This window comes from Staurois parvus, unplaced genomic scaffold (assembly GCF_062004578.1).
Source record: "Staurois parvus isolate SC_StPar_1 unplaced genomic scaffold, SC_StPar_1.0 ptg000318l, whole genome shotgun sequence".
NCBI classification, from domain to species: domain Eukaryota; kingdom Metazoa; phylum Chordata; class Amphibia; order Anura; family Ranidae; genus Staurois; species Staurois parvus.
Window position 1 is genome coordinate 5503286 of NW_028318114.1, and position 22372 is coordinate 5525657.

The 22372-nt window shown below is 41.4% G+C and overlaps 1 protein-coding gene across 1 annotated transcript in view; it reads left to right on the plus strand.

The window, feature by feature from the left end:
• The window catches only part of CFH (complement factor H), a 324533-nt gene that overhangs the window by 230233 nt on the left and 71928 nt on the right, over positions 1–22372 (plus strand). The window contains exon 11 of the mRNA XM_089683641.1: positions 11826–11993. Coding sequence (XP_089539767.1) covers positions 11826–11993 — 168 coding nt within the window. The remainder of the gene's footprint in view (positions 1–11825; positions 11994–22372) is intronic.

Sequence of the window (22372 nt, forward strand, 5' to 3'; positions counted from 1 at the left end):
ACCTTTTTGATCTAAAAACGTGACTTTTTTATTTAAGACAGGAGGGTTAAGAACACTTTTCACAACTTTCTATTATAGATGGGGCTTTTCTATATCTAAAAATTGGGAACTCCGATATTATATCCTTTAAAACTGGATCCACTCTCAGTAATGGCCAATGTCTTCTAAAAACATTCTCAACTTTTTTAAAATGAATATTAAAATCTAAAAATACGGCCAACTGATCTACTTTATCATCCTTTTTATCTTCCTTTTTATCTTTAAGGAACAAATTCCTATCAGTATCTCCTATTTCATGGATCACCTTATTAATTTCAGATTGGGAATAACCTTTATCCACAAATCTTTGACCTAGGTCTCTTGCCTGATGATAGAAATCTTCTTGTGTTGTACAGTTCCTCCTAAGTCTAATTATTTGGCCCTTCGGTACTTTAAGTAGCCATGATGGAAAATGGCAACTACTTTGCGGAATGTACCCATTCCTATCCACACTCTTAAACGTCTTGGTGGTGATCTTCCCTTGTCTGATACTAATATCCAAATCTAAAAAACTAATATGTTCAGAGTCATGTTCCCAAGTAAAATGAATATTTTTATTATTAGCATTTAAATTATTTAAAAAACGTAATAAATCCTCCTCCTTGCCGTTCCATAACACCATGACATCATCTATATACCTGTTATACAATAATAATTCTTTAGGGGGTCCTGAATATACTGCCTCTTCCTCCCAATGGGCCATAAATAAATTAGCCACACTAGGGGCAAAACGGGCCCCCATAGCTGCACCTTTAATTGATTATAAAAGGAATTGCTAAACCAAAAATAATTATGTGTCAGACAAAATTCAAGACTCTCTAAAATATATTTCCTTTGTCTTCCTGTGAAATTTCCATATTTTCTTAAACCCCACTCTGTGGCTTCCATACCTTCCCTATGGCCTATAATTGTATACAGGGATGATACATCTGCCATGGCCATAATAACGCTACTACAATCTTCTTCTATTCCGTCAAGCAACTGTATGAGATGCTTCGTATCTCTCAAGTAGGACCTTGTTTCCTTAACTAACGGTTGTAAAAACACATCAACATATTGTCCTAACCGTGCTAGCAGGGACCCAATCACATTCACTATGGGATGTCCTGGCGGTTTATCTCTATTCTTATGTATCTTGGGAATAGTATAAATAATCGGTATTCTACATACCTCTGGTACTAAGTATCTGGCTTCTTTTTTGTTTAAATATTCCTTCTCAAATCCTCTTCTTACTAATTTATCTAGTTCCATTTTATATTTCAACGTTTGATCAACTATCACTGTTTTAAACTTGGTTTGGTTCACCTATCACTGGATGATATTTATTTATGAAAATTCCACTTAAAAGGGCACGATATTGGTATTATTATTATTAAATGATATATTATATGATAAGTTATATATTATTATAATTATCATTTGATACACATATTTGTGGGTTTATACACGGTTTAACATTTTATATAAGTAGCGCTACATTTTATTTATAATAGAAGATGAAGCTCTGAAAGAAATATTCCAACAACCCTCAATACTGGCTTTCGGACAACCATTCAACCACAGACATAAAATAATCCGTGGGAAACTTTATTCTGAATATGAAGTCACAAATAAAAGAATCAATCTATTAAAAAGTGTCACACACACAAATGGGACCTTCAATATCACATACAGCTGCATCTCTAGTAATGTTGTGTACCTCATCCAATGCATTAAATGTAGTAAAGGATCTTACATTGGTAAAACAGGATAGAAGTTACAAACAAGGATGGATTTTCACAGACACCCCATTAAGGAACATAAGGAAGATGATTTCTGCACACCTGACATTTCTCATAATCAGACCACACTATGGAAGACATAAATGCTTTAGATCTTAAAAGGAACTGCAGAACTACTCAGGAAATGAACACTTTTGAGTTATGAATAATTCTATTTGACACAAAAGATAAAGTAGACCTTGGTTTTCTAAATCTTGATCCAACAGTTTCATGACTGTGACTCTATACTGTTACTCTATACTTCCAGTATATAGCTCTTTCTTTCTCTGTCTTATCTCACTAAATATCCCAGTTTAATTACCATTGCTGTGTATGGTTATGTGTGTGTTTTCTTTTCACTCAGAAATTGTTAAATTGTTTAGCAGAACATTCTGCTAAACGTTTGTGTATTAGTACTGCTTGGTGTCACAAGTTAGCCTCCAGATTCTTGCTTGTGTATCTTCCTGCTGCAATGCTTTTCCTTTCTTGAGTCCATTCATATGTGTGGTTTGTCTGTGCTCACCTGGGCCTGACCTGCTATTCTGTAGGTTTTTTCCTTCCCTTTCATCACTTTCTGGCATGCCTCCTAGTTTGCATGCCTATATAAAACATGCTCAGTCTAGTCCACATTGCCTGAGCACCTTCACAGTTCTCTAAGCTCCCGGTCGTTTGTAACTTGTGTATCTTTCCCCTGACTACCTTTGTACCGATCTCAGCTTTGTCCACCATCTGTGCTGGTTTTCTGCCCGTCCTGGCCTTGGCTTGTCTATGGATTTCCTGTTGTCCCCTGTTTTACTCTGCTCACGTGAGTGGTCTCAACATCCTCAGCTAAGGCGTAGGTGGGGGCTGCAACCTGGTTCCAGCTTTCTGCAAGTCCATCCCCACCATCAGGGACCCTGGTGAAGAAGCAGGCTGGGGCTTACACTTTTCCTTGTGGAACCCTGAGTTGGTGATCTACAAGGGCTCACTGCCACAGACGCTTGACACTTGCACCTTAAAGACAGGGACACACCCCAACAGCTTGTCCTGAAAATTTGGATGTTGGTGCAAAAAAAAAAAATCACGAACAGTATTCAACTGTTCTTGTTGCAAGTGCAGTAACAAGGCTACAGTTACCTCAAGCTTTCCTGAAGCACTAAGTGCACTTTTTTTTTCCAAATTCCAGCTCCTCTATGTACCAGTATAGCATTACTGTACTTCTTGTACAGATATAAAAAACTATTTTTGTTTATCCTGCACAGTCCTTACCTGTTGTATAAAAAAAAAGTCAACATTACTTCCTGGATGGTCTTTAGGACCTGAAAATTAAGAGGCAGGAAGAAGTTCACCAGCTGTCATTAACACACACCCTGCATCTCTATTGTTTTATTCTGTGTTTATATACACTGTTAATAGCTCTGGCCTTGCTACAATGTATATTTTGTAAGTTCTCCCATGGGAAGCTTTCACCTTTCTACATTTTTGGCTTTGATTATGTTATAATGTTTTTCTTGAATGTTGCTTTTTTCTTTCTTTGTTTTCTAAAACTTGAATAAACTTCTTGAAACACACACCCTGCATCTGCCCTCCCCCTTCCAGGAGATCGCTCCCACCCACCTATACAAATTCACACTTTTCCAATGCAATCAGTGATCACCATTCTCTGTATACACCAGGGATGTAGATCGGGGGGGGGGGGAGGGTAGAGGGTCTGGACAGAACTTCTTCCTTCAGATCTACCCAGCCAGGTAGTGACAATACTGCAGGCAGGAAACTGGGATACAGGGCGGGCTCTGCACAGATGTTCCAGGCTGAACACTGCGGTGAGCTAAATATCCTGCTATTGGTACCTGTAATAATGTCTTCTCACCTCACCTACCCCCCATACTGCCCCACCTACCTCATACTGCCTCATCCACCCCCAATACCACCCATTTCCTTCCCCCCCCCCCCCTTATCCCCTCACCCAATCCTCATACCATCTCTCCAACCCCTCATACTGCCTCTCCTACCCCTCATACCACTTCACCCACCCCCCGTACTGCCTCACCCACCACCCCATACCAGTTTACTACCCCTCATACTGCCTCACCTACTCCTCATAATGCCTTACCCGACTCCCATACTGCCTCAGCTACCCTTCATACTACCTCACTTTCCCTCTTCCAGGTATAGCACTTATCTCCATCTCATTCTAAACACTGTGCCTCCCTGTCACACACCTAACCCACCCAGGTTACAGCACCTCCCACCCATCTCCCCCTCATTCCACCTCCCTCCTACACAACTAAACCTTCCTCCCCAGTCAAAGCATCTTACACATGCCTCATTCTGCTCTGCTTGTCACACTGGACATGTATTAGTCTGCTGACCGAAGAAACAACGCATTCTATATGTGATTGGTATCTTCTTTCATTTGTTATTAAAGTGGCATTTCTACCTAACCATACCTATTCTCAAAAATGTTCTCCCCACACTTACTACTGACCCCTAAAATATGCCTCACTTACTACAAACCCCTGAACTCAACATAACTTACTATTGACCCCTGAAATCTATATCCCGTTAAGCCATGGCCAATATTTAGCACAATGAGAACCACACCCAATATTTGCTGCCCTTTCTCTTTCACAGCCAGAAGACTTATAATTTTGCACACAGGCCCACTGCTTTCAGAAAACACCCCAATATCCAACCTTACTGAGCAGTGCAAGAGGCACAATCTTGTGTTGCTCTTGCAGTTTGAGAGCTGAACCTCCCCTAGGAAAAAAAGTTATCTACGGCCCTGCTATACACAGCCATAGATCATTCATTTGGCAGAGTGTGCAGGAGCTGAGCGATCAGGTAACAGCCAGGTGGCTTTGTCACGCCAAACTTCTAAAGCACTGCCTCAAATTTAGATTTCTGATTTAACAGGAAGATGCCATCTTCTTCATGCTATATGGTAATTCCTAGGTAATAGGTCACATTCTCAAGAGCTTTAGTCTCGAAATGCTAGTGAAGCACTGCAGTCAACTTTGCAACAACAAGTCATCCACATAGAGTAAAATATACATATACAAGGGTTGGACAAAAAATGGAAACACTACATGATTGTCAGGTGTGAAAATGACAACATGTTGCATGTTGAAAGCAGAAGTGATATAACATTATTTTGCTTTCGCTGTGTGATGAGACATCTAGCTAGCAGGTGGGAAGCCTCATTTTCATCACTCACTGCGTGCGCTGCTAGTAATACGGAGTCATGTCAGAGCTTATTGAGCTTCAAAGAGTGCAAATTGTTGGTGTCCATTTAGCTGGTGCCTCTTTGCCTGAAGTTGTCAATTGATTTGCTGTGTCGCAAGGTACAGTATCAAAGGTCATGATGGCATATGCAGTTTCCGGGAAAACATTGTCTCTTAAGCAGGGCTCAAATTTCAAGTTCTGATCTACTAGCCAGGCCTTAATAGTTACCATAAGTTGCCCCACCCAACCCCTACCCTGCCCTGCCCTAAATACGCCCTCATAAATTATCTCATGAAATGACACTCTTAAATGTTTTATGCAGAATAAAGTTATAAAAATAAATATTTACAACAATTTTAACAATATTAACATAAAGCAATGTAAACTTAAAAGGAAAATAAGTGTTTTACATCCATAGGAACACCAATGCTGAGGCAGTATTTTTTTCTAGTGATACCAAAGCTGAGACACTATTCCTCCCACTGACATCAACCATGGGTCACTATTTCTCCCGCTGACACCAACGAGGGGCACTATTCCTCCCAGTGACACCAAGCATGGAGCACAATATTTCCCACTGACACTAATGATGGGGCACTATTCCTTCACTGACACCACCAACGATGGAACACTATTCCTCCCACTGACACCAGTGAGGGACACTATTCCTCCCACTGACACCAAACATGGGTCATTTTCCCTTTTACTGATACCAATGACAGGGTATAATTCCTAGAAACAAGTAAATATATTGGTGTGATACTAAGTGCTAACACAATAAACCCCAGACGCCAAAATATACTTTCTCCCTCGAAAGTCCAAAATACACAGTCCAACTCTTAATCAGTGTCTCCATGTCATAAACACCCAAAAATGTTGATATCTTCTCATTGAATATTCTTTCTCCTCTAGTAATAGATTCCTCTTCTTCCACTTAATACCCTCAAAAAAAAATTAATCGCATATAGTGCATTATCTACAATGCATGATATCTAACACAAAAAACGCACTTACAAAAATAGTGCTAAAAGGTGCAAAAGTCACTCCACCGTGCGTACACTTCTAATCATCTGTCATCCTTACGCTTACCCTCTCAATCTGAAAAAAGCTTCCACAGATTCCACCTTCCTTCGTGGTCAAACTCCTAGATCCGTCCAATTTCATATAGGAAATGTACCGGACAATAAAATCCGCTCGCATAGAAAGTCACTCCACAAAGCATCCGATTCCCTATGGCATCATAATATGTAGCAAAGTACAACCAAATAGTGTAGTAGGCAATGATAGGGATGTGACTCTTTAATAATAAAATTGCTCTTACAAAAAGCAAAGTGTCTCAGCATGTAATCAATCACAATGGCAAACAGTAGGAAAACCTTCTTCAAAATGGCCGCTCTGTAACTTACGGTTTACATCCGTCGTCACATGTTGACGCGTTTCATCACTTCTGACTTCCTGTTAACTGGCAGAAGAGGAATCTATTGCCTGAGGAGGAAGAATATTTATTGAGAAGATATCAACATTTTTGGGTGTTTGACACTGAGACGCTGATTAAGAGTTGGACAGTGTATAATTCCTCCCACTGATACAAACACTGAGGTATTATTTCTTCCACATAAACCAAGGTTAAGGCACTACTACACCCAATCCAGGGAACCTTGCCGACTCCACCACCATGCAATAGTCCCACATCATTTCTCCGCCACTGAAGCATGGGAACCTCAGCATCTTCACCATCATACATGCTGCACGCTTCAGTGGAAGAGGAATGAAGTAGGATTATTACATGGTGGTGGAGACACTAAGGTCCCTGGATTTTCAGTTAAGGGTGCATGTGTCACCTCCACCCTTAACTGAAATCCGGGCACCTTAACATCTCCATATGATCACACTTTGCTTCTTACCAGATCTCATGATGTAAGAAGGACAAAGGTCACCCTGGTTGATGAGGGGGGGGGGGGCAGAGAGAGGGGTGTCAGAGAGGGAGGGGGTGAGAGGGGGGTGAGAGAGAGAGAGAGAGGGGGGTGTGAGAGAGAGGGAGGGGGGTCAGAGGGGGTGAGGGAGAAAGACAATCTAGCCCTGTACCTGTCTGTAGTGCTTCCTTGTCCCAGTACCTGTCTGCTTTCTCTGGGATAAGGTGTGTGTGATGCTCGGTACAGTACCTTCCATGCCAGCAGGATGCTTATAAAGACCAGCAGCAGGCAGGGTCCGGTCTTGCTCTAGGTGAGGAAAGAAGGTGTGCTTTGTTCCGTCCAGTGGATTTATGTTTTGTGAGATGGAGCAGTCCCTGGCTGCCTGCACCTCATACCTGTCCTAGTTATCTAGGCCCCTGGTAAGCCTGTCCTCTGGGAGCAGACAGGAGGTTGAAGAAGTAGTCCAGGGGTTCCAGGGAGTGTCCACTCATCTTGTGGAGATGGTATCGGCAGCTGGCTGCTGTCATCCTGCCTGCACCCCGAGGCTTTCGCTGTCCCACTCCTTGTACCTGCTGCCATCAGACTGGGACTCCCAATGATCAGGCCCTATTGACCCTGGGTTCTCATGCAGTACCCGACTGGTCAGTCCATGCAGTATCCAACTGGGCAGTCTGTCTACATAACAAACAGTGCACAGTCCACATGTGTGAACCTGCTGCTTCTCTGCTAACTGGAAACAGGGACTTTTTATTCAGGAAGAAGACATAGAGTGCAATCAAAGAGGCAGCTACAAACTTATAAAAACTGCCATCTACTGGTTAAAGAATATATCTATACTGAATACTGATATTGATGTACAGTAGCTGTTGCACAAAAATACATGAGCAATGTATAACAAGAACACTAAAGGAAAGCAATAAAAAGTGTAAGAACGCAATCAGGGCAGCTAAAATAGACCATGAGAGACACATAGTGGAGGAGAAATAAATCACCCAAAATGTTTTAAATATATTAACCTTAAAATGTGTAGCGAGGACAGTAAGGATTGTAAGGGTGGTAACTCACCTCAACATCCTTGCTTCTACAATCGGTGGTGTCAGCTAAGTATTGATAGTTTAAAAAAAACTGTTTGATGTGCATCTTAGCGAACACAGTATACAGGGATATGGGATATGATTTTTATATGAACACACACGCACACACACACTGAACTGGATGTACTGGTGTCTTTATTCATCCTTACCAACTATGTAACCTTAAACCATAGATGTGTCTGAAAAAAGATATTACAATATATTAGTGGATTGGAGTGGACTGAAGTTTTGATAGTTTCAATAAACTGTTTGATGTGCATCTTGGCGAAGACAGTATACAGGGATGTGGGATTTTATTTTTACATGAACACGGGACAGACTAAAACATTTAATGTGAAAATGGCTTAATGTAGCTTAACGTGTAATAAACTGCCTAAATCTCAATCAATTGACTTGAAAGTTTGCACAGCCCATGTTCTCAACATCCCAAACATGATCTAGAAGTTTCATAGATTTCAGCCTTCCGCAAAGAAAATGGGGGACATTAAGCTTGTTTTTTGGGGAGCTTAATGTAGCTTAACGTACAAAAAAGAGCCTAGATGTCAACCAATTTCCCCCAAACTTCACACATTAGAAGACTCTATATATGGCAACAAATTCTGAAAATTTCAGGTCATTTGGTAAATCACACCAAAAGTTATTCACATTAAACTATATTTTACAGTGATAAAACATTTAATGTGAACAGCTTAATGTAAAAAGAGCTTAACGTACCATAATGTGCCTAAACTTCAATCAATTGACTTGAAACTTTGCACAGCCCAAGTTCCCAACTTAGCAAACATGTCCTAGAAGTTTCATAGATTTCAACCTTCCACAAAGAAAATGGGGGACATTAAGCTTGTTTTTTGGGGAGCTTAATGTGGCTTAACGTACAAAAATGAGCTTAGATGTTTACCAATTTCCCCCAAACTTCACACATTAGAAGACTCTATCAATGGCAACATATTCTGAAAATTTCGGGTCATTTGGTAAATCACTCCAAAAGTTATTCATATTAACCACCTGCCGCCCAGCCAGCGCATATAAACGGCGGCAGGGCGGCACTCGTAGGCAAAAGCACGTTTTAAAACGGCTGCCTTCAAAACAGGTAGGGGGCGTGTGCGAGGCGCGCACCCGCCCTACCTGTCCTGCGGGTGTCAGCAGCGGGTGTCAGCCGCCGGGTCACGGACGGTTTTTACCGACCGTTTTCCCGCGATTGACGGTGATCGCTGACACAGAGCAGGGCTGCATTGTTTACACACAGCCCTGTTCTGTGTCAGTTCTCTGACAGCTTGTGAGAAGCTGCAGAGTTTCTCTCCCTTGATCAGCTCCCCCCGTCCAGTACACACCACCGCCCCCTAGTAAAACACTCCCCTTACACAGCAAATTCTAAAAATGTTAACCCCTTCCTCCCCAGTGACATTAGTACAGTTTCAGTGGTTTTTTTTCACTGATCACTGTATTGGTGTCACTGGGGATGTCAGTGACCCCAAGTCAGTTCCCCCCCCCCAGTGTCAAAATGTCCGCCGCAGGCGATCAAATACCATCGAAAGAAAGCTCAATTTGTGGGGAAAAAAGGATGTAAATTTCATTTATGTACCATATTGCATGACCGTGCAATTGTCCGTTAAACTAGAACAGCGCTGTATAGCAGAAAAATGGCGTAAATTGCAGTATCTATACCATAGTTTGTAGACGCTATAACTTCCACACAAAGCAATCAATATACACTTATTGGGATTTTTTTTACCAAAAACATGTAGCAGAATACATTTTGGCCTAAATTTATAACCAAATTTGAGTTTACTATATATTTTTTATAGCTGAAAGTAAAAAATATTGTTTTTCTTCAAAATTTTTGGCCTTTTTTTGTTTATAGCGTGAAAAATAAAAAGCGCACAGGTGATCAAATTACACCGAAAGAAAGCTCTATTTGTGTGAAAAAAAAGACGTAAATTTCGTTTGGGTGCCGCATTGCATGACCGCACAATTATCAGTTGAATTAGTGCAGCGCCAAGTAGCAGAAAGAGGCCTGGTCATTAAGGGGGGGTAAATCCTCTGGAGCTCAAGTGGTTAAGCTATATTTTACAGTGCTAAAACATTTAATGTGAATAGCTTAATGTAAAAAGAGCTCTACATCACGGGTACTGAATTAAAATTCATGGAGGTCTGGTTGTTAATACTTTTTTTCTGCAGAGGTCCGAATCTCATTTTTCTTCTTTGACATAGGTCTTTAACGTCACAGCCCCTTTTCAATTAATGTCCTCAGTCCACCTTTTCCAGTCACAACCCCCTTTCACATCAGAGCCCCCAACATTACAGCCACACTTACATCACATCCCCTTGCAATCATAGACCCCTCCCTCACATCATAGTCGCCTTTGCAATCACAACCCCCCACATCACAGCTCACCCCCTCTTGACATCACAGCCCTCCTCCTCACATCACAAACCCTTCATATCACAGCCCCCCTTTCACATTACAGCCACCCATATCACATCACAGCCCGCCCATAATACAGTTCCCCCATCTTACATCACAGCCCACCATATCACAGCTCCACATCTCGCATCAAAGCTCCCCCTTCTTATATTGATTTAGTATTGGACTTAATTGTCCAGTGCTTATCTGTTCCTGTCCTAATTTATGATGCTGGCCAGCTTTTGGAATGTGCGCACATTAAGAAACTCACACTGACACGTTTGGTCTGTGAAAACTTCTTTCTAATTTATTGAAATGAAACCGTGAGCTTATATATGAAAAATGATGCGAACATCACGTGATAACAGCATAAGCATTATATTAGTCTTTGATTGGTCACTTTACACGAAAACAATCTCCGTCATGGTATAGGTGTGATCTTCTTCAGTCTTATCTTAAAAAGAGAAAAACATTCTTTTGTCTTCCAAATCACACGATGGGAGGGGGTCTGTTCCTGTGAGCAAATATTTCTTAAGCAAGGATTTCTTAAAGTACCACAAAGCCCAGCAGGCAGAAAATATTCACACAACATATGTATTAAAGTATAAAAGTAAATATTTATAAAACTTATAGAAATAGCGTATATATATATATATATATTCAATAGGAAACGAAATAGGCATTTTACCAAATCCATCACAATATCACAAACCTTCATATCACATCACAGCCCCCCATACCACAGCTTCTCCCTCTCACATTATTTCCCCCCTCTCACAAACCTTCATATCACTGCGCCCGCCACCATTCCCATCACAGCCCCTTATATCACGGCTCCCCATTCTCACATAACAGCCCCCTATATCACATCACAGCCTCCATATCACAGATTCTCCCTATCACATCACCGCTCCCCAAGTATTACAATTCCCCTCTCTCACAGCCACTCATATCAGAGCGCACCCCTCACAGCTCCCTCCTCTCACTTCCCAGCCCCCCATATCACAGCTCCCTTTCTGACTTCACAGCCCCCCCATAATCTTCCCCTAGCTTAACTCAGTGTTGTGGAGGGCGGGGAGAGTGGCAGGGTAGACTCCTCTTCTGGGTGCGCACACATTAAGCCATTTTTACATTAAATGTTTTAGTCTGTCCCCATGAACACACACACCTACACAGGTTGGACTGGATGGACTGGTGTCTTTATTCAACCATACCAACTATTTAACCTTAAACCATAGATGTGCCTGATCAAGGATATTACAAATATATTACTGGAGTGTAATAACATGACAAAAGTTAGATTATTTCAAACACTAGTGGCTATCTTTTTTTATATTTTTTTGTGTACATATGCATAATGACTAGTTTATATGTAAATAATTTAATATATATATATAATTCGTCTCCACAGCAATTTCCTGTAAACTCCTACAAAATGTGCACTTGGAAAGTGAAGAATTAACATCATTATATGGTACAGTTGTCTATTTCCAATGCCCAGAAAACAGGACCCTAGTAGGCTCAAGCGTTATTCAGTGCTTTCACTATGGCTGGAGTTCAACCAATCCAATCTGTAGAGGTATGTACATCAAAATAATGCATAGTGTACTGGAAATTCTTAGATTGTAAGCTCCAAGGAGCAGGGCCCTCCTAACTCTCTTGTATTGTTGCTGTATTGTCTCCCGTTATATTGTAAAGCGCTGAGCAAACTGTTGGCGCTATATAAATCCTGTATTATAAAAATAATAATAATAAAAAAATAATAGTGGAAATAAAAACTGTCCTAAACCTGTCAAATTCAAACTGTGATGAAAACTGCACAACCAGAATAACCTTCAGTGAAAACTGCATGAAACAATATGCAGTTCTTGAATTTGTTGTAAGCTTGGATCTAACTTTCAGTCCTCCATATCAACCCTTTATTTAATTTTATAGTTAAGGTCAAGTTCAACTGATACAGAAAAAAGCTTGAGAACCATAAACTCAGAGTGAATGGAAAACATTATAAAGCATGGTCCCGTTGGCTCCAAAAGGGGAAAAAAAACGTTCCTGATCCTAGGCAATCCCATACTTCCTGGATCAACAATCTACAGTGTTATTACTTTTAAATACTGTGTGATCGACTTACTGATTTTGCCAGTAGTCTACACTAAGATAAAAGTCAGACTTTAGGCATTCCCTGCAATAGAAATGTAAGCTTTGGTGAGATACTCCTCAATGGTTAGTTACTTCTAAGAGCCCATCCACACTGCTTGCACATTAAACTGGAGCGATTACTCTATTATTGACTAACCCATAGAATTCCATGTAGATTGTATGATCTATGCATGTTTTAACTCCCAAGTTCACAACTTTACATTTATTAAAATTAAACCTAATTTTCCAAGTAGATGTCCAGTTTGAAGGTGCACCCACAACTTGTAGGTTGGAGACATCTTGTAGGGATTGTATACCACAACTGTACATAAATTGTATAATTTGCACAAAAATGGTGCTGTTAATGCCAAACTGTATGTACATAATTTATAAACAGGTTAAAAAGCAATGGTCCCAACACTAAACCTTAAGGTACATTTCTGATAACTTTACATCATTCAGAGTATGAACCAATAACCTCTGCTTATAAGCCTATTGGCTATCCATTTACAAATTAAATTTTCTAAGGCTATAGACCTTAATAGTAAAGTCACACAGTGTATACTAGCACATTTTGACAGACTTACCTGTAAAGTGGATCCCTCCAGTTGTGTGCAGTCACCTTAAACAGGGCTTCCATCTTCACCAGGTCTTGCTGCAGGGTTCATGTGGTCTGGCCATTTAAATGGGTGGGCCACAATGATGTCACTCCGGTGCGTGTGCATGGGAGTTATGATCATGGCACAGCAGTCTGAATGGATGAAACACTTAAGTGCACCATCCATTCAGAGTGTAGTGTGCATGCAGCGGTGATGTCACCGGCCTTTACAATTATGAATTTCTCCTAAATGGTGCATGTTTAGGAGATAGTCACTGTACCTACAGGTAAGCCTTATTATAGACTTACCTGAAGGTACAAGTGGAAAGCAGGCTTTACTACCGCTTTAACGGCTTGTTCACACTAGCAGCAATGGCTGTGTTGCCCAACACATTCCCAAGCAAGAACACGGTAATTTGGCTTGTGACCTATGGGTTAATAAGTTCAGTACCTTTTTGTGTCCACTGAAAATAAATAGGACATATTGCATTTTCCTGCACTGTATTGCATTTCAATGTTCTATGATGCATTGCAATGTACTGCTGATCATGTTCTGTGCTTTGCAGGGAAGTGCAAGTTAACCACATCCACGTTATGCATGCACTTATGTGTGGTATGGTGTGAATGAGCCCTAACTGCAGTGAACTGTCAAATACTCTAACAAAGTCCAGGTACACTATATCTACAGCCAGTCCTATGCCTTAATTTTTGCTTACTCCCTCAAAAAAAAGATTTGTTTGACAACTTTGGGCATTTATCAATCTATTCTGGCTATTGCTTATGATATTGTTTTCTAGCAGAAACTCTTGTATGTGGTCTTTTATCAAATCCTAAAATAAATAAGGTAAACTTACAGACCTGTTGTTACTAAGAAAAGCCCCTGATCCTTTTTTAAAAATATAGGTACCACATTAGTCATCTGTTGCCTATATTTAAAATGGATTTTCAAATCTAATGGTACCAAGCCAGTCATTAAAGAGTCTTTAAAAGTTAGAAACAATGGAGTTAACCCACTAAATGCAAATAGACTGTGTGCTTTGCAAGTGCATCTGCACTCTGCAAGGGCATTTGCTCCAGAGCTTAGTAAATGAGGTGAAGATTCACTTTGCAAAGTCTACCCAATCACATGCAAGGAAAAATAAACAGAATGTTTGCTTGCATATGATTGGATGATGGAAGTCAGCATAGCTTCCCCTCATTTACTAAGCTCTGGAGCATATGTCCTGTACAACTGCACTTGCAAAGTGCACAGTCTATTTGCCTTTAGTAAATCATCCCCAAGGGCTTTGAGTTAATTTTATTAGGAAACATATGGATGTAAGTCATCTGGTCCAGGTGCTTTATTCACCTTTATTTTGCCTAACAGTTTCTGGACCATGACAATTTCAAACCATTTCACTTAAGGTTTGGTCCCAACACAACCCCGGCTGTTTGTTGGGCAGGAACTGATCTTCATGTATAGTATCTGTATTACTACCATTATTCTACATGACAGCTTCCCAAATGTCAGTGGATGGAATGGACGTTGGTGAGTGCAGGAACTGCCGAATTCTTAATGATCAGTGACATCACCAGCCACATTTACTTAAATGACTGGAAATCTCCAGCCAGGTATACCACTGAGTGGGGATAGTTTACAAAAAAATGACATGGGAGTTTCCCCCATAATTCATCCCAGGCCCTTCAGGAAATTTAAAAGGATGCCCATGAAAAAAAAAGAAAAAATGGTGTGAGGCAGGGTCTTCTAAAAAAAAATCCACTCAGACACTTATCTGAGTGTGCAGCCTGGCAGACCAAGAAAAGGAGGACATGAACGTGCACCCCCCCTGGCAAAGCACCTTGTCCCTATGTTGAGGAGGGCAAGGGCCTCTTCCCCATGCTCCAATGTTGAGGGCATGTGGCCTAGTATGGTTCAGGAGTGGGGCACACACTTGTCATCCTCCTTTTCAGGCCTGCCAGACTTTATGCTCACATATAGGGTCTGGTGTGGATTCCTGCGTTGCCACCTTTTGTGAGTAGGATTCCCCCTGTAAAATTAATACCAGACCTGAAGGGTATAGTTTATATTTTCCCAGGGGGAAGAGACAGAACAGCAGCCTATAAGACACTGAACAGCACAATTAACCCCTCTGCTTCTCTGCCTACAGGGGAGTCAACTAAATTTACCTAGCAGCCTACCAGCCTAGGAGAATGCTAGATTTACTTAAACAATCTCAGTTTGAAACTCAGTAAAACTTAAAAAAAAAAAAAAAACACAATCTCAGGTGTAACAATCCTTCCCTCTCCATTCCCATCCTGTAGTGTATTTCACAAGCCATATACACATTATGGCTAAATATTATGTTACTGTACATAACATGTAGAGCAGGTATCTGTGTAAAGTTTGTCTCCACTTTGGAATAAAGAAATATTTTTTTTAAATAATAATTTACATACAGTTTCACTGCATGTATAGTTATGCAATTGTGAAAGTGAAAATCTTGCAAAATGAACTGCTTACCATCCACTGTTTATAGGCTCTGGGCATATGGGAAGTGATTAAGGTTGCAGCAGCGACGATGCAGGTTAACTTACTGCTGTGTCTGGGTGATCACATGGTGTTTTACAATGTGATTGCTGTGTCCAATCACAGCAATCACATAGTAAACATACCAAACCGAAAGTAAACCTTGGTTCTTTCTGCTCTTGCGCTGATCAACTGTGAGAGCAGAGAGAACTGTTCCTACAGCCTGTGAGTGCACACTGCCTGTGACACTGCATGTACACTCACAGACTGCAGTGCTAGCCAGCCAGAGAGTCCCTGATCACTGCCTCCAATGTAGTAATAAATAAACACAACCAGCACCTGTCACTTGTCGCAATGTCACCAGTGCTCACAATAGCATAGCCATACACTATACCAACATCCTGATAACCACCATACCAGCACTCTGATCACCACCATACCCCATACCAGCACCTTCATCACCACCTAAAGCCATACCAGCACCCTGATCACAGCCATATGCCATACCAGCACCCCGATCACAGCCATATGCCGTACCAGCACCCTGATCACAGCCATACGCCATACCAGCACCCTGAACATTGCCATACCACAATATACCGTACAAGTGCCCTGATCACCGTCAAATCCCATACCAGCGTTCTAATCACCCCATATGCCAAATCAGCATCTTGATTACCACCATAGCCCATATTAACATCCTGATTGCCACAATACTTGCCAGCTGTCACAGTTTGCCACGGACAATTAACATTTTTTGGACTGTCCTGCCATTTCTCAGTCTTGGCCTGTGTCCCAAAATCTGGGATCGGGGCTGGGGGAGAGGACAGCTGCAGATAGGACTCCCTATATCTCAGGCATTTCCATGACACCCTATGCCTGTTATCTGATATTACTCCTCTCCTGCAAAGCTAAAACCTTTCACTTATAATTTGCTACTGAAATAACCAGGAGGATGTGAGCAGGAGGATCAGGGAGAAGCAAAATACAAAATTGAGACTTGTGAGCTGCTAAATAAATTTTAGGAGATTCAATATGCTAACTGTGGATCGCCTGCACCTAACACATACTCATACCAGTGTGTTTAATTAATAATACATTTCCAAAATGTGCTGCGCTCCACTTATTAATGCTATTACCAGATCATATATGCACACACTTGCTCCTATTGACGATTAGTGCCGTAAAGAATAAATAACCATGGGGGCGAATGCTCGGAGGCTAGAGATGGCAGACGTGCTTTAGCTCCACTCCGCTTCACCATTCTCTCTTCCAGCTCCTCCGAAGCTCACAACAGCCTACATTCGCAGGGGAGCATCAGTACCAGACTCAGCAATCCTTGCAGATCCTAATGGGCAAAATCAGGCATCAGAAGAACCCTCCATCACACAACTGCGCCCTCCATCAGCAACTGCGGCCTACACCTATGGATCGGTATGTGTCGTGGGCCACATCCCCGGCCTCGAGTGACCACGCAACGCTGATGGCAGAATCAGACGATCAGCCGGGCTGAGAGGCAGAGGAAACGCACCACTCTGATTTGTCTCCCCCTTCCCCTGTCCCATATCTCACAGCAGACATTCTGGATGATAAGTTACACAGCCTTTTGCAAAGTCTGACCCATACTATCTCAGTGGCAGTGGGGAAAATAGCCCAGGAGCTTAGAGAGGAGATATCATTGGTGGAAGAACGTACAGACCACCTAGAAACCAAGTTTGATGACCTGGTGCAGTATGTACATGTATTAGAGGAAGATAACTACATTTTAAAACAACAGATGTCCCAGTTGCAGTCCCTACAGGAAGATTTGGAAAATAGGGAGCGGAGACAGAATCTCTGAATACGCGGTGTCCCAGAGTTTGTAGGGGAAGCCTACCTACAAGATTATTTGTGAGGTCTGTTCACTGCATTGACCCCGGCGGTTCTGGACATAGATTGGCAAATGGACAGGGCCCATCGCTCTCTTGCTCCGAAGCCACTACTGGGCGCGAGACCCAGAGACATTATTGTCTGGTTTCATTACTACGATAGCAAGGAGTCTTTGCTGAATTCCACACGTAACACTGCCTCAGTTGATTTTAAAGGGGAAAAAATTCAAATCTATAGTGATCTGTCCCTTATCACATTGTCTAAAAGATGTACACTTCATCCACTTACTCTCCACCTACAGAAGCATCGTATTATATACAGATAGGGCTTTCCATTCAGATTATTAGTAACCAAAGATGGTACTCAACACACAATCAGAGATCTTCAAAAAGGAGAGGCGTTCCTGCGTAATCTAGGTCTACCTCCTCTCCCGGATGAAGCCTTAGCACTAAATCTACCCAAACCAAGAGCAGCCAATACTCCTAACAAGATGTGGATACCGGAAAGATCCAAAAACAAGACACGCCTAACGATTCCTCAAAGGTCTCCTGCACCCCGTTTATCTTCTGTCACCTGATGACGTCATGCAAAATGTAGCTGAAGTCACTTAAGACTTAATGTTTGTTGATCTTTTTTGCCCGACAATTCGGATATCCCCTTATGGATAAATCTGACACCCCATCAGGATCTTTTCAGATAATGTCTTGGTAATTGCCGTTTATTTTGGAAGAGAGAAATTAAGTCTCTGCCTGACCTTCACCCTCCCTATGTCGTCCCCAAACATCTACTGCTGTAGATGCCTGATGAAGCCACGTGACCGGTGGCATAATGCGTAGGGGAGGGGCTTTGACGTCACGACGCTCAATGGTGACGTCAAAGCTGGTACTTTTAGTTTTCACCACTGCCAAAACTCAAGAGGATATATTTCTTGCACAAAGTGGTTTATATACAGTTATCATGTGAGTGCATTACCTTTGCCAATAAAATGTTTTTTAAGGATAAAACACTATGATCTGATTATTCCTTTATATAAACCACTGTGGAAGGAGAGCCTATTGATCAAGTGAAGGGGATCCCATTCAACAGGATACCATCCCATCCACATTTGGCCCAATTAAAGGGACACAAGCGTTATATGACCTCACTTAACGGTTTGGTCATATTTTTGAGGTGAGAGCACAACTGGTGGGGGTGCACGCAGTTTTAAGTTATTTCACACAAGAGGTGAATTAAGAAGCACTGAATTTATTTCAAGTGAACACGTATTTCTTAAGAAGTGCACTTTTTTGATATGTATATGGACATTGTTTTTTACAACGGATGTTTATAGTGGTTATTTATTCTAATTGTCAATAAGAGCACGTATGTGTGTATATATGATATGGTAATAGCATTAATAAGTATACTGCAGCACATCAGGGAGGAGAAGCAGCTGCTGAGAAACTACAAGCTGCAGCATGACCACAACAGAACAAGTTGAGGGAAAGCTCTGTCTCAAAAAAATTATAAAAAATTTCATAAGGGTACAGTGTTGCATGAATGAGTAATTTTCACTCAGTGTTACAGCACTGAAAGCTGAAAATTAGCCTGGACTTGCAGTGGTTAAAGCGGTAGTAAACTCATGAATTGAAACCGTACACAGGACAGTAGGTTAAGTGATAACAATGCACATTGCTAGATTATCTGCAGAAAAAAACTTGTATGATAAGTGTTTTTTCCTTAAGGGCTCATTCACACTTGGCTGTTTTACCAACACTTGCCAAACGCCCCTATAGCATTTGGCAAGCGTTGGTCTGGTGTTTGCGGAGCTTTTTTTAACACTTGGCAAACGTTCCGCAGACGCCGCATGCGCGGTTTAGCGTCGGTTCCTAGGCATTTGCCAAGCGTTAAAAACGACCGACAAACTCCTATAATGAAGTTTGAATGGTGGTCGGGCTGGGCGTTTGTGGAGCAGCACCATAGACTAGAATAGGAAGCTTCAACGCCTCCTGACTCGAACAGAGGCGTCCGTTTTGCCGCGACGCAAACCCTCCCATTAGAACAGCACCATGTACTGCAATGTGCAGAATTGGCAGAGGCATTTGGGAAGCGGCAAAAATGCTTCCCAAACGCCTCTCTGCCACCTGCACACAACGCTAACGCTAGTGTGAACATAGCCTTACTGTCATCTTGGCATTTCTCAGCTGAATGCTGCGCCATCTTGGGACCCCTGTTCCGCATCCAGCTTCTGCCCCCTCTCTGAGGACAGCCGTAATCATGCGCAGTATGCTCTCTCTCAGCCAGTGATGCTTTCTCTCTCTCCTCTCGGCTTGTTCTGTGGTCAGAGCCGATGTTTACACCCCCTTGTTATGTAGCAAGTCACATGGGGTGTTGATGTGCTCTCGCAGGATTGTGATAGAATGCCGCTGACAGCAGAGGACATAGGCAAGGCATTGTCTGGAAAGGACAGATAGCACAGAGATTATGCCGTGAATCATTACTATGATGCAAATGTGCCGGTGATGTCATTAGATTGAAGATCATCCAATTTCTGAAGAATGGCACAGGTAAGACAGATAGCAAAGACAACACCTATTAAATTATTTATTAACTATTTCAAGGGATGAAAGTAGAAATCTTGAGTTTACTACCACTTTAAATATACAGTATCAACTCTCTGCCAAACATTCAAAAAAAAAAACCTCTCAATCTACAAAGTGTTGCTGCAAAGCATTAAATTGTGTTCCTGCATCTATAATAAGATAAATACTAGTGATGCGCTATATTTAATCAAAAATGCCATGTTAAAAAGCAAAATTGTGCTATATGTAATGAACATAATAGCAATATCTTATCCTAATAAAGGCATTATAACTCAATTAAATGTGTCCAATATACAAAATAGTTATTTAAATCAAACAGTCCAATGTGTAAGTGAGAGGGTTCCACCACCACTAAGATACTGCAAATTAAATGCACAGTTCATAAACTTCAAACGGTGTCCTAATAATTAATACAGGATGTTCCATGTTCACCAATGTGATCCCTCTTCAGTGTGAACCACCATTAGTCACTCTCCGTACTCACCTTAACTCTTGGACCTTATAAAAGTCACCATGCACTTTCCCCTGTAAGGGGTCACTAATGGTCACTCCAAATCTCAAAATCCTTCCTCCGGATTTTTCTCCTAGGATCCCAATATATATTAAATAAGCCAAGCAAACTCTCCACCAACAAATATCACTCAAATGGAATAGAAACCACACATAGTGTTTTACCATTTAAAAACCATTAAACATTTATCAAACCTCTTAAAATACACTCACCATGTTAGTGCACTAATTAACAGTAGTACACCTCCTATAAAAATGAATGATTACTGTATATATGCAGGTACATGTCCCATACAGGGATGATCTCCACAAAATACAAAGTGCAGTAGTGCTTTTTTGTGCAAATAGTCCGCAAACATATCAAACAATTTTTCAATCAATGTACTTATTACCACTTTCTCTGTTGAACGTCATATATTAGGCAAAGTCAAATAACACTTGACCCCTTCAGGGGATAATTCACCATTAGGAATTTCTTTGGGGGTTGATTGTCCAGGTATCATGCTCAGAACAAAAGCATACAAATCCCATAGCGCTTTCCATATTATAGTAAACCGCCAGTTAAAACCTTACATTTATCAGTGCACTAGGACTCATGCACTGAGATACTGGACATCGCTGCAAATGTCAGTGTCAATGCCACTCTGTGTGGGTGCTGCTGCTGCCAAGAATCTCAAGTGTGCATTCTTCTTCTTTATGTGATGTGTATGAGGATAACTTTTGTATCAGAAAAAATCTGTCTAAGACAGAATATTAAAATGTCCATTTATTTGAATAATTAATTGAATGCAAGTGCCTCCCTTCATTTATTTCAAGGACTGGTATTTGACCCCAAATTCGTCAAGCTCTGAATTGTTCTGCTTGAGGACGTTTTTTAGATGTGTATGGGTGCCATTAAGAATGAATGACAGCCTCGTGTGTTTTTAAACAGCAGCATGTTCTGACTGCTGGTGTTTGTGGCTGTGGGAATCACTGCGATTCCAGAACCCACAATCACCCACAATGCTGTGAATTAGACCTGTCGCTTCTTTCACACAGCTATTTACATGCAGCCTCCAGATTCCCGCAGCAAGAATCAGCAGATTCTTGCCACTGTAATGATGGAGGCATGCAATTAGCAATGGCTACTCAGCCAATTTAAATTAATGACAGGCTGACAGCGGATGCCACTGTTTACATGTAGCCACACACAGAGCAATTACCTGTGGTTTGGAACAGATGTCTGAGCCTGGATTCTGGTGACTACATCCAAACTCGGACATCTTTCCTTAACCACAGGTATCTGCTCTGTGTGCGGCTACATGCAAACAGAAGTGGCCGCTGTCAACCTGTCAATAGTTTAATTAGGCTGAGTTGCCGCTGCCATTCACATGCCCTGGTCATTCCAGCTGCAAGAATCTGCTGATTCTTGCTGCTAGGATCTAGTGGCTGCGTGTAAATGACCATGTAAAAGAGGTCTAACTTTACATGAAAAATATGGGGCAGCACAGTGGCTAAATGGTAAGCACTTCCGCCTGGCAGTACTCTCAACCACAGCATTTCCTGCCTGTAGTTTGCATGTTCTCCCTGTGCCTGAATGGGTTTCCTCCCACCCTCCATAGACATGCTGGCAGATTAATTGGGTCCTGTCTAAATTGTCCCTAGTATGTGTATGTATGCATGTGAGTTAGGGACCTTAGATTATAAACTCATTGAGGGTTAGGACTGATGTGAATGTACAATATATGTAAAGCATTGCATAAATTGGGATAGAAAAC